This window comes from Plectrocnemia conspersa, unplaced genomic scaffold (genome assembly GCF_051122295.1).
Source record: "Plectrocnemia conspersa isolate PC_06_02 unplaced genomic scaffold, ASM5112229v1 ptg000011l, whole genome shotgun sequence".
Classification (NCBI taxonomy): Eukaryota; Metazoa; Arthropoda; class Insecta; order Trichoptera; family Polycentropodidae; genus Plectrocnemia; species Plectrocnemia conspersa.
In genome coordinates this window covers 15,438,411-15,452,780 of record NW_028277175.1, presented here as the reverse complement: position 1 = coordinate 15,452,780, position 14,370 = coordinate 15,438,411, and the positions used below count along the sequence as shown (strand labels likewise).

At 27.5% G+C, this 14,370-nt stretch overlaps 1 protein-coding gene across 7 annotated transcripts in view; it reads left to right on the top strand.

The window, feature by feature from the left end:
• Positions 1-13,480, top strand: part of Nhe2 (Na[+]/H[+] hydrogen exchanger 2) — a 104,541-nt gene extending 91,061 nt beyond the window's left edge. For 4 of the 7 annotated variants that reach the window (XM_088197289.1, XM_088197290.1, XM_088197291.1 and 1 more), the window contains 11 exons: positions 1,089-1,297; positions 1,876-2,156; positions 2,234-2,372; positions 2,757-2,783; positions 5,024-5,164; positions 5,674-5,743; positions 6,281-6,385; positions 9,521-9,577; positions 9,644-9,817; positions 10,000-10,321; positions 10,661-13,480. In XM_088197289.1, coding sequence (XP_088053415.1) covers positions 1,089-1,297; positions 1,876-2,156; positions 2,234-2,372; positions 2,757-2,783; positions 5,024-5,164; positions 5,674-5,743; positions 6,281-6,385; positions 9,521-9,577; positions 9,644-9,817; positions 10,000-10,321; positions 10,661-10,847 — 1,712 coding nt within the window. In that variant the 3' untranslated portion in view covers positions 10,848-13,480. The remainder of the gene's footprint in view (positions 1-1,088; positions 1,298-1,875; positions 2,157-2,233; positions 2,373-2,756; positions 2,784-5,023; positions 5,165-5,673; positions 5,744-6,280; positions 6,386-9,520; positions 9,578-9,643; positions 9,818-9,999; positions 10,322-10,660) is intronic. The other 3 variants (XM_088197293.1, XM_088197294.1, XM_088197295.1) reach the window with 3 other exon arrangements.
• The last annotated feature ends 890 nt before the right edge of the window (positions 13,481-14,370 follow it).

The window sequence follows — 14,370 nt, the reverse complement described above, 5'->3', positions numbered from 1 at the left end:
GTTTAAGGACAGAAAAAAATCCTGTGAATAACATCCCGAATGCATAATTTATTTCAAAATCTTATAACTCAGTAAAAAAAATCTTTGTTGTATTTTTTTGTTATGGAATGCATCATAAAACAATTTAAAAATATATTTATTTAATCATTTCAAACAATCGCATTGAAATAGGTTTTCCTAGATTTTCCCATTAAATATTCAATAATTAACCCCTCGTGAATCACAACGCCGATCTAGTAACGTTAACTTTAATATAACTCGAGTATATGAGCATAAATAGTTTAAAGGCCTAAATTTTAAAATAAGTAAAACTTTTTTAAAAACAATAAATTGCTAAAGTTTAGTGGATTAAAAGTAAATAGTATTGTCGTAACAATTTCAAACTCCACTAACATATAATATACATACATTTAATGTTTTATTTTTATTTTCTCAAAAAAGTATATTTTTAATTTCTCAGAACTGGTGTCTATAATTTTTTAGGTTTGTGGTTTTCAATATAAGGAGGGAGCGTAACTTAGAGATTCTCTCTAGAAACCGCAATATATTTCAGTTTTTGAGTTGATCTACATTTTTTTTTATATTACATTCAACCATAACTATTGTATTTGTAATCATCTAAAGTCATTTGTTACTTTGTGATTACCGTGATTGTGCAAAACCTTATTATAAGACGCTTCTCTTAATAGCTTATCAAAAAGTGCTGCTATTAGATAAACTAAAATATTTTTTATTAGCTTCCCACGTATACAGCTGTTGGAATGTCTTATCTGATAAGAAGTTTATAAGCTGAGTAAGCAAGTTCGATCAAAAAATAAATAAAAACAGTACAATATAAATTAAGCGCTTGTGTTTTTACATTATATTATACATTTATAATAAGAAACTAAAAATTCTAACGCAACCCCTTGTTCGCCTTAATAATGGTAAACGATGAAATATGTTCAAAGCTAAAAGCTTCCAGCTGAGTTACACGATCCCGTAGTTGGCCGTTAATGGCATCATGGCAATATGTTCAAGTTTTATTTATATTTTATGTGCTACAAGCTCGTTGGATAATCTTAGCGGTTTTTCGCCGTTGCTTTCAGGTCTTCGTGGAGCTGTAGCTTTCGCTTTGGTGCTTTTGATAGACAAAAAGGTCGTTCCAAGCCAACCGATGTTTGTGACTACAACTATAGCAGTAATTTACTTCACCGTATTCATCCAAGGAATTACCATCAAACCACTAGTGAGGCTCTTGAACGTCAAACGAGCGGAAAAGCGAAAGCCCACAATGAACGAGAGGATTCACGAAAGGGTATTGCAGTTTGCTTTAATTTTAGATTAATGATCTTCATGTAATACACTCCTCGTGTTTATTAATAAGCTTTTAATTGGTATATACGTATGTATATATGTAGTTTGCTGAAAGTATTATACACATGAAGTTGTAAACTCTGCCAGTAAATTAATTTTGATTCGATTATAACTTTTCTTATTAATAGTTATTTCATCCTGAGATATGTGGGCAACCATTAAAGGATATTAAAATAATAGTACATCAAATATAATTTTTACTTAAATATTAGAATACGCTTTACTCATTTAAAAGCGCCGAGAGAATATGCAAGCTACAACTAAATATGAAGATGTCCTGTCAAAGAAGCACAGGACAAAAAAGCGCCGACAAAAGAGCGCGAAAAAAAGGTCGTTGCGACAAAATGGCGCAACGCATATATTAAAAAATAAAAATACGAAAATATAATTATAAATATTAAATCCGAATCATCAATAAATTGATTTATATAGCAGTATTTATTTTCCATTTTTTATTTTTTTATTTATTTACGGTTTAGTATATATTGTAATAATCAATATTTAATTAATAACTTTCAGTTTATGGATCATTTAATGGCCGGTATTGAAGACATAGTTGGTAAACATGGAAACCATCACATAAGAGATAAGTTTAAACGATTTGACAACAAATTCATAAGGCCGTTCTTGCTGAGGAACTATCAAGGAGCTGAACCTAAAATTTTGGAAACATATTCTAAACTGGCAATGAAAGATGCAATAGAATACATGCAAAGAAACGCGTCTACAATTGGAAATATTTCAGGAACAGAATCAATGTCTGCCATATTTAGAAATTACACTAATAACTTCAACGGAAGGTAAGTTATTATTTTGTGTAAATATTGATCAATGGTTAATTTTAAGATTAATGATGCTATTTGTTGCATTTGTTCAGTCCGAGTTTCAGTCAACTGGATACTTCCACCTGGAACATTGATATGCAAGAATTAGAATACAATCCGACAAAGAAAGATTTAACCGATGCTCGTATACATCATCTGCTTGCCGAAGAACTATGCCAACCGTACAGAAGGGTAAGCCTGACCAATGGAAAATTATTAATATAAATAATTATTCAATTAGGCGACAAAAAACCGGAATGATTCTCTAAAAATACCTAATCATTACTAGATTTGTCTCTATAATGAGTTGCGATATGTGTCTCATGGGACTGATCTCAAAAAAATTGCAATAATATCCTCTAATAAAGCAGTGTTTGTTGTTTGAATGTCTCACCATCGGGTCGACAATGAACGCCTCTAAGTCGTTCTTTGATTTTTTTCCATACATTACCATCGGTACGGTGATTATGAATGACGAACGCGAGAACGTTAATGTGACTCACCATGACGTGCATATACACTAATAACCATGCTTAACATTTTTTGTGCTAATTTGAGTTTTTGTTATTTCAACAGTTATCATCTAGTAATGATTATAAAAAGGTAAGGCCCATACGAAATTGTCAATGTGAATGTATCGTTCGAATTTATATCGGCTTTATGATTAATTTGCGCTACGTGGTTAGTTATTATATATTATATGTAAATTCACCATTGACATACTATGAAAATTCATGATACCTGAAAAACGAACATTTATAGGATCATTAAAAAAGGTGTCCGGGATGTTATGATTAAATTATAATGCACATATTTAAAAAGCGAATCGTTCAGTCAATACCAAATTTGATCAGTTTAAAGTGCGGATCCCTAGGCTGATCTCCCTCATTGAAAAATAATCTGGAGCATTTGTGAAAATATAATAAAATAAAAGCCCTTTTCCAACTCTAAGCCTTTAACATAATCAATATAGAGAAGATTTGTGATACATAACAGTTAAAAGACAAGATTGTCATTACTAAAGTGACTCATTCTTGATGCAAACAAAATCAGAGCAACAAGAGATACAGTATAAAGAAAAATTTAAAGATTTTCTAGCAGAAGAGGCAAAAATAAGCACCAAGTTTCTTATTCATTTACATGTCACCCTTCTTAAAAGATGAATTTGAAAAAAATTAAAACCATTTATTGGAGGAAATGTGCGTGTATAGTAGAATAAAAATTCCTTGAAATTTACATAGAAAAATACATTAACTTGCAATTGTCACAACTGAAATCGCCTCTACCTTCTTAACAAGAGCATGCTTCGTATTACCACATTCTTACACATGATCCAATCCTCGAATGTGCAACTCTTCATATCTTTAGCAGAAAATTATACTCTTAACTTTATCTCTCTTCATGTTTAGATGAGTATGTTTTTCAGCAAAATATTGTTTACACATATCTGCCCTTGTAACTTCTATGCATATATCCGTTGATAGCTATCCATTTTTATAATTGTTATGTCAAATGGCACTCCGCCACGACACCTTGCAGGCTGATTCAGTGTTCATACATCTGTAAGGCTCACTTTTATTCCATTCAACCATAAGAAAAATTCTTTGTTTTTAATTAGGTGAATTATTATTTAATCATAAAATATCTGTCACCTCTAGAAACTATACTCGATGACTCTGTACATTATATATTTAAATACATTACACTGTTTTAAGTTCTTCGCTGGTTTCTAGATTGCACCATTTTGATCGGGGACGTAGCTAGGATTTTTGAACTTGAGAGAAAAAATTTACCTTTTGAAATAAAACATTTTTATTTAAATTCATACTGCGTATAGGCATATTTTTCAATCTACCATTTAGGTAAAATGCATTAGAAAAATAATGCAATATTTTTATACGCTAATGATGGCGTTTTATAGTTTTTTTATTCTAAATTTTGTTCTATTTATTATGTGATTATCCTTTCCAGTAATAAGTTAAATCATATTTTTACTTTTACTCTTAACTATTTTTAATGTATAAGGCAAGTGAATACTACTACACCAAATTTGTATCACAACTTGGAAAAAGAAGGCTTAACAATTAAACATGTGTGGGAAAACAATCGCAGTTCCACATTTATTGGTGAAACTATTGTAGAAGCATTGCTTCCTATTGCTACGCTCCTGATTTTTTAGAACTATATAGTATTTTCACATATTCACTACAAAATTTATTTTACCATAGTAACTAAAACATAATATTCTACTAACTACAAATTAATTAATTTTATGTATATGTATTCTAAATTTTGAAATCTTAGAATTCTATATTATTTATAACATAAAACATATATGTACCTATATTATTATTTATTAGTCATATTGTGGTTTTTATTATTCTAAATTAACACCGTAAATGTTTGTTTAATATTTTTGATAGATATATTTTTTATGTATATGCAATGTTCATAATCAATATTCATACAAATTACAATTACATTGTCTTTAAAATTGCCGTATACTGATACAATTCACAATCATTGGAAATCAATATACACACATAAAATTGGATATACAAACTTTGACGGCATGCTTTCTGTGGACTAACAAGCAAATACAGGATCGTTCATAAAATATTCCTACTAACTTTTATACGTAGACCCACGTTACTTGATTCCGATTCAAATGTGTAATGGTTGGAATAAATATGGATGTAACATCACTCTAAAGTGATTTTTATGGCAGATCCTGTAAAATATATGCAATAAATTGTTATTTGTGTTATACTGACTAAACAATTAGATTTGCACATAGTATTTAACATTTATCGCGCCTATAAATTTACACTTTTCATTCGCAGCATCGTAGACTAAGCTACAGTCGACACGCCGTTAACGACCGAGATTTAACTACACAAGTCAATTATAAAACTCATATGAATATACGACGGTTGGTAGGCGATCGAAAGCACCATCATAAGCGCAGCAAGAAGTTAAATAAAGTAAGTAATGCATTAATCTCTATGAACAATTCCATGCACTAAATTAATATATCCTAATATAATTAGCTAGGTAATGCTAAAAATTTTAAATATGCTTAATATATATATTTCAGAGCACTCAATTTTAGCATTTATATGCAATTTTTTATATTTAAAGTGTCTTGAAGAATCTACGAAATATCCTTGCTCCATACAGTTGCTTCTTATATTGATTGAAATTTGATTCCTCCATAGTTGCTTTACATTTTAAATATAAATAATAAGAATTCAGACTATTATCATACATGCTGTGGTGTATGCCGGTGTACTATTGGGGTGAAGCAGCATATGATGTTTTAAATGCTTTGAATCTTTCGATGACTTTTTGCATATATTTTTATTGCACCAATTATACGAGCATCTGTTTTTTTTTTGAAAATCATTAAACCAAATAGTATTCTTTATATTGGGGTATTGATTGATTTAATTTTATATAGATAAATCGCTTATATTATATTTTATTGTTACAGGATGGAAAGCAGAACCATGTCAGTTTTCCGGAATTCCAGCAAAATGGTTCTGCCAAGCAGTTTACCCACGGTAAAAAAAAATACTATAGATTAGGTACAGTCCACAATTCTCATACTAACCCCATGTGCCTGTTGTGTGTAGAAGTTTACCAAGCATCTATTATTACATTGCATGCCATAAATATATTTGTTTATACTTGTTATATTATATCTATGTTTTACATGTATTATATATTGAAGTTAAAATTTATTCTAAGCAGATTATTTTATGTATTCAACATTTATATTGTATAACTTCAGAATTACTGTTAGTAGTTATATGTTTATCATATGTATTAATTGTTTATTTGGCTAGCATGTTTTTATATCATAAATTTATTATAATATACACAAATATTATCATACGCATGTAGATATATTGATTTTTGTATTTGTTATTAAATTTTGGATCAATATAAAATTTATCCATATACTTTTATAAATTCGTATCACTTTTGTAAGCGATATTAATTTATTAATATTAATTAAAAACAATTGGACCTATACTTAAAAATTATATTATATAACTATGGAGCACTTTTTGTAATCATTACCAATTACTGTTCAGATTACACTGATGAAATTATGCGTGAAAGTGAAACAGAAGATGGAGAAACTAAACCGCCGGGTAGATCTGAAGACGATGGCGGAATTATGTTCACTGCTAAAACTTGTAAGTTATTCGCCGCCTATATTATTATTAATTATAAACATAGTCACCACATGCCTTCAAATATTTATGATTTTAAAATTATTAAAATTATTTTGTAAATAATATATAATAATATATAACAAATTATTATTAACAGAGTATATTATACATGTAGAAATGAGTTTTATATAAAATAATATTATTTTTCTTATAAAGTATTTAATAAAGTATTTAAAGACATAATTTTTCTGATAGAATTTACGAATTAATATAAATTTCTAATGGCTCTGTAATTTATTATAACATAAAAATTATAAATTAGTTTACTTTGAACTGTAGGGGAAAATGTTTACGCATTATATTTTTTATCATAATAGCACAACAAATACTAGTATAATAGTTATTTTAATTAAAGGTTTTTTACTAAGATAAAAAAAATCATTCCTCAACAAAATTATTTTTTATAACTACATATATTTATTAATTAAAATGTATTTACCAAAAATATCAGTCAAAATTTATTTCATTCATAAGTATCATTCAACACTCATTTTTAATAATCAACATGTATGAAACGAGCCTCACAAAATTAACAAAAGCAAATATGCATCTCAACGTAAATTGAGGAGAGAAAATCACTATTTTATCTATGCAGATTAATTCTAATATAATCTAAAGAGTATATATATAACAAAATAACATTATAATAAGAGATTACAATATAAATATAGTATTGTGACTGTATATAATGTGCATTTTTCTTGATGTCGGCATGTGTCACTATCTCTACTTATTTATTTATTTATTATTTGTATTTTTATTTATTTTATATTTACGGGCTGACATGATATTGATGTATAATGATGTAATTGAATGCATGGTTATTAATGGTTTTCTCTTTTCTACCTTACATACTCATACTATTCTTCAATGATCATTATATTTTATCGCTTGAATATTTTTTTAATCATCATATCAAAGGCTTACATAGTAAGACAAACTAGATCATATATGCACATATCTATTTATATTTACAAATTGAATGTAATTTAAACTGAAGTCAATATAAATACATAACACAATACAATATTTTTGTAAGAACACTGGGCACTAACACTTTTTCTGTACATAATCTAATTCGAAACATATAAACGATATGTGCATCACATATAAAACTATTGTAATGCTTGATTGTGGCACGTACAAATGCACTAACAAACCAACGCGACCCGACACTAATGTCGTGGCCGCCGTTCAAATAACAGGCTTTATCGAAGACATCAGCCCGACATCATCGCATAAAGAAAACAGCAGTTCACTAATAAATCAAATAGCCAACCTACCGGGCTTTAATCCACTGAAGGCTAGGCTAGTTAAACAATACTCCAAAGCGTCAATTGAGGAAATACTTCCGACAGCGGTAGAGAAATCTCTTCCGTGGAGACGGGATAGATCCAGTTATAACTTTGGTATGTTGTATAGGATTGCGCAATGTGCGTTTGCATTATTATTATTATTATTATTAAGAATATAATATATTTATGCATAATTAATATCAATAGTTGAACCATATTCAAAGAATGCTTCACATATATTGTTATTGTTTTTAGTTATATCTGTATAGTATTTCATGGCCTCGCCTTTTATTGTGTTTATTGAAATAAATATTTATTAAATAATATTTTATATTGTTTATTTTAAGTTTAACAAACATTGTAATTATTGTGTAACATTTGCTTAGTTCTAACCCCAAGCATTAAAATTCAATTTGTTGTGTTATAATAAGAGTTTATGAGTAAAATATCCAAAAATTTCACACTACATAGTTAAATGATTTTTTTTTCATATAAATATTTTTTTAATAACCATTAACTTTAAATGTTTAGTCTAAGAATGATAACCATGAGATATAATGTTGTCAACCCCTACAGTACATAGTGCTAGCAATATAATAAAAATACAGCCGTTTTAATGCATTTTTGAGAATTTATTAAAATATTTCATCGGTAAATCATCAAAATTTATTTTCTTTCACATTCTTATTTTACCCCACTCAAAAATTAATTCATTTGTATAAAAGAGAAAGAAATTCTTTCGATTATGGTAAAATCTATTTTGATGACAAAATGAGTTAACGGGGTTAGATCTAAGTCAATATATTTTCATAATATGTCATAAATTATATTATAAGTTTTATATTATTGTTTATTACAGAAAATGCTTTATTGTTTTCTAACCTTAGGTTTATTATAATTAGGTTTTAACAAGTGTACACTATATTTATGTTTATGTACACTATATCCAAATAATCTTAAACTCATCTTTCGCCATATTATATTATTGCAACAATATACGTCTTAATACATAAACGAGAAAATAGATGTACAAAGTTATTCAAATAGGATATCAAAATTTGTAACTATAATTCATAAGAAATATCATACCATGATTAAAATGCTTGCCTTAATATATTTCTTAAAGATTATACTTTTAGTAATTTATATACATATAATACATACATTTTAAAATTACTATAAATATTTTCATGTATGTACGATTAAATTAAATATAAATAAGATTGATATTTCAAAATTACATTATGTTAAACTGCATGAATTTATAAATAGACAATATTTAATAAAATATACAAAATATTTTTAGTTTTATATATTTTATTTAGTTATATGGTTCTTAATATTTTTTCTGTTAATAAACAATGTTTAATAGATGGAAATATATAATAATTAAAAATGTCAATGTACACATGAATAAAACTATGTATTACAAAATATCATAATTCATGATCAATAACATATTTTAAATTTCAATTATTTTATAGGCAAACATTATATGATAAAAATAATTGTTTACATATTATTTTTAACCTTTATATTTTCATATTTCTTTCTCAGCTTTAAAAACATGAATGTCAATCAGCTGATTGTTTTATTGCATATGATAGTTAAAAATGATCTATTATATATCAAAAGCTTGTATAAATTTTACTTAGATCCTAATTTTTCAACTGCATGTTTATTTTCATTATATTTGCATGAAAATTTTTCCATTTCTTTTTATGTATATTTATATATTTATGTACATTTCTTATTGATATATTGAATGAATTTTTATTGAAACGTGTATATTTCTTTACAGTGCCTGAAGAAGATATATTAGAAGAAGAAGAAAGAAGATCTATTAAATCCTCTAATGGTATTTACGCTTTGCTGTATTAATACAGTATGAATTATATATAAAATATAAAAAAAATATTAACAGATCATTATTTACCTGGAGATCCAAGTCGCGTTAGCACACCTACAGCGACCGAAACTATGTTACCATGGAAAAGAGGTGACGAAGGCCACGGTGCCCTGAAGCAGAGTGAATTTCCCTCGTGGGCTTCAAATAAAGAATATCTTGCTTATAATTCACCTTCAGCGACATTCCTTGGTATTATTTCTTATTTTAATACATTTTAAATTCTCAACTTATTATTTTTATGCTCTATTATTATTTAGTACAATGCAAAATTTTATTTTATTTAAATATGATTTATTATTTAGCACCTATACACACTTCCGCACTGGTTACTTTCTCACTGTTACTTTTTTATTTAACCCTTTACTACGTAGGTGGCATTGAGCAGCCTAAGCAAGCAAAATCTATCATAGGTCTATTCCGACGCGAAAGCTCAAGTTCTGCCGGTGGAATCGTTCCGGGCGGGGCTGGTCCTTCAGGATCAGAAGGAAGTCTGCAAGCCGGAGAAGCGACTGTGAACACTACACCTAGGCTTCCGTTAGCCGGCAGAAGCTATAGCACCGGATGTCCATCGGTGCTTTTGATGGAGGAAGTTGGCCACGCAGATCCTTTAGGAATGGCAAGCCGACCCGCTAGTATAATGCAAGGTCCACACAGAGGGCAGACTAGAAGAGGCTCTATGCTCGAACTGACTAGGTATTTCTTTAAATGTTCCATTATAAAGAGTGATTCACAAATATAGATACAAAAATGAGTTTAAATGTCTCCGGTACTCTTATAATTTATACAATTGAATAGTAGTGCTTAAGTCCTTTATTTTGTAATTAAAATTTCGATGGTCTCAGCTCATTGTAGAAAGGCTTAAATGTTTTCGTTTAAACAGTTCGAACACAATTGAGATGTTCACTTAATTTTTAATAACAATATTTGTAAATCACTCTTTATTTTATTGCAGACTCCCGTTGCCGGGAAAGAAAAATTTCAAATTATATTAATACATTTTTAGAAATAATTTTTATTAAACTATTTTCTCAGTAATCTATCGAGAGATGCTATTATTGAAGAGAAATGTAGCAAGTCGTTGCCTGAAAGTGAAAAGATGAACGCGAGGAGAGCGACGATGTCTAAATGCACACCCCGAATACAAAATCGTAGACAACAAACTCTCGGCGCTGGTTTGTTATCGAGTTCTTCTAGTTCATCGTCGGATGAAGAAACATAAGATTAGTATAAATTAATTGAGGCCAATTCACATGGGAGACGTCCATTCAAAACCGTTTTGTAGCAAACATAAGTTAATAATACAAAAAAGTAAACGTTTAAAACGATAGCTAGTCAATTTGACACTAGTGAATTATGTAATTGATATTGTCGTAAATAAATATGCAACAATTTTTGCCAATATGTATGAAAACTTTCGCATAGTAAACTGTTAATGTAAAAGACGTAACGAAATAGTAGATAACGTTATGCGTCTCCCACAAAAATAGGTCAATACAACCTTCCTTGTTTGGTGCTGATGAACTGTCTTGTTAAATGTGCTTTAGAATTTTTTGACATAATTAAGAACTTCGTTTAATTTGTAACTGATAACGATAATTAAATTTATATTTTTATGCAAATAGCAATAACGACTACACGATAACATGTGGTTGCCGGACTAATCCCGACAGCTGAATGACAGACAACCGAAGCACCGATAGCTAAAACTTAGTTAAAAATTAATTATAATTAAAAGGTATTATATTTTATTTTTCGAGATGATGGAGTATCGGGAGTTTGGATGGCTGAACTCAACTGTTGGGATTACAATCCAAACCCTTGAAGTATTTATTATTTATAAAAAAACGATCGATTTCAATATTAAAAATGCTTTTTGTCATTGAAATGTTGTGAGTCATAAAAGATATATTTATTTTTTTATACTTTCAACGTCGAAAATGCTTTTATTCATGTGAACGGTCCACAGTGTTAAAATAATGCTAATTTTAGCGTATACAGCCTTACTATAGAATTTTTTGGATTTTTCCACGTTTATGACTGAAGATGGAAACATTTAGATAATATGATATTAAAGAGAGAATATTTAATACCTAATCGAAATACTGTTTGCCTTGACGGAAGCCATTTTCTAATTGAATTTTGCTTTAATCTTCTAGTGCTGATATAATAAATTATTATATTTAGCACGAATTATTGTGTAAGCAGGCCTCGTTGATATATCTACATATAAATGCCACTGCTTAAGTAACATTCTAATACTATTATTTTGCTGTTGTTTTTATTGTTAATATTATTATATTTTACGCACATTATTTAATTTCATAATTTATTTTGAACAATTATTATCTTCACAGTTTTTTGTAATGAATAAGAATTATTAATGTAATATAAAAATAAATAGCTTTAACGGTCGTTAATGATTACTCATTAATACTATAAATTGTATTCATTTTACTTTAAAACAAAATACGCAGTCGACAATATCTTAATTAACCATTTGAGTTGCTACAAATTAATTTATAAATAGTGTAATAAAGTATTTTGAATTTATATTGTATTTATTAAATAGAGATTAAATCTCTTTGTGTAAAGATTGCGAGGAAGATTGAATAAAACAATGTTTCAATTAACATTCACAATTTTTAATTTAATGTATTATTATTATTGTTATTTATGTTCAAAGCGTACTAAAATGTACATCGTATTCTTAGTTTATTGTTGGTCTTATTTGTACTTTTATTTTCAAAAGACAAATTAACAATGTATAAATACTGAAAATAAATACATTGTATTTATTTTTTCTATATTTTTATATTTTAGTTAAACAAATTTAATTTATTGTTTTAATTTATTAAATTAATTTTGTACACCTGAAAAATGTAACACTTACGTTAGTACTTAAATTCAATATCTGAATCAAAATTTTCTCACCTTATGAGCTCGAAATGATCAGTTAAATTTAAATGATGTTTGATCATCAAACACAATATACTTAATTGACCATACTGTGAGTACTGCCTAAATCAAAAAGATTCACTTAATGTCATTTGAATTTATACTTGTTTATAATAAAAATATTTTGTAATATTACTTTTATTGTGTGAAACAGTATTATTTATTTTAAAGGTATATTTTAATTTTATCACATATTATTTTCAGAATATTCACATGACTGAATGTATATAATAAAATATAAAGGTTTCACAAATATTGCCGAACTATTGATTAATTTGTTCGTTGGAACAGAAACTTTGATAAGAAAAATATTCCAATAAAAAATAATTATAGTTATAGTGATGCGAATATGGTTTGTGAAACATACATAACACACGTATGTATGTATGTATATTATGCATACGTTATTACGAAAAAGAGTATATGAAAAACTATTTTTATGATATTTTGAACTAATAAATATAAGTCATGGAATTAATGGTAGACATACATACAAATGTGCTTATAGACGCACCAAACTATATAATGTCAATAAAGTTGTTAAAAATAATAATAAAATTGTTATGTTTTATTGTTTATAATTATATAGGATATTCAATAAGTTCATAAGTAACACAAAATATAAAACTCATATAAAGAATCAATATCTAAATTGAACTGTAGTTTTCAAAAGGCATTACTTTATTTTCCAAAACGAGTACATAGTATTTTCTAAATACAAACATTTTGTTTCGTTTGTATGTAATCAACAATATGGTGATTTTATTAAATAGATTGTATTTAATAGAGTTTGACGATGAAAAATGTCTATTTGAAATATATGTAAAACATCTTTTAATAGAAAAAAATAAAAATATTGAAAATAAAAATACTATTAATTGTTAATGTTGAAATAAATATTTTATTTATAACCGATAAATCCAGCAATTATCCCTCCTGCACTAAATCCATATCGTAAAATAAAAAACCCGTCTTCATATATAAACGTCGAAACTAAAGATACTACTAAAAATGTATTTCAACAATAAAATTTAACAATAAACCAATAGTATTTGCTGGAAAAGGGAAACAATGTGTTCGCATTTAGGAATTACATAATAATATTAATCTAATAACTTAAATCCTAAGTACGTGATTTATAGTTTATGACATTAGTAAATATATTGCAAGATAAAATACTAATAAAATCGCTCAATAAAAATAACAGAAATTTTTATTTTTAAAGAATAAAAAAAATGGCATTTAACTGTCGTAAATTACTAATATATATTAAAACTAAAGATTCAAGCTCTGAATTTGTTTATATTGTAGATAAAAAAAATATTTGTCATTTTTTTAGTATTTATTTTATTTATTTTTTACTATTTAAAAATATCTCTAAACTTCAAGTCAATTATTGATAGATAATTGTTGCAGTTTTGTATTATTTATAGCTAATCACATATATACATGATATGAATTTTAGGAAAAAGAAAATTAATTAATACAATTTGCTTTATCCTATTTTATATGCTTTCCAGGCTATTAATACATAATTGAATTTCAGAACAAAAATATTTTGTGTATTAGTTTTAATATATAACTCGGTTAATTTCTTACCGATAGTAAATTAATTTGATACGTCACGGCTTTGCTACTTTTGTGCCGCCAGCAGTTAATCAGCGCCAAGGCCCCCATACCTCCCCCTGGTTATAGTTCGCAATTGTAAATTGCTCGGGCCGGAGCCATATGGGGGCCAATATAGATTTGTTATGGCGAAAACTGGTCGGCGCAGAAGTAGCATTGTT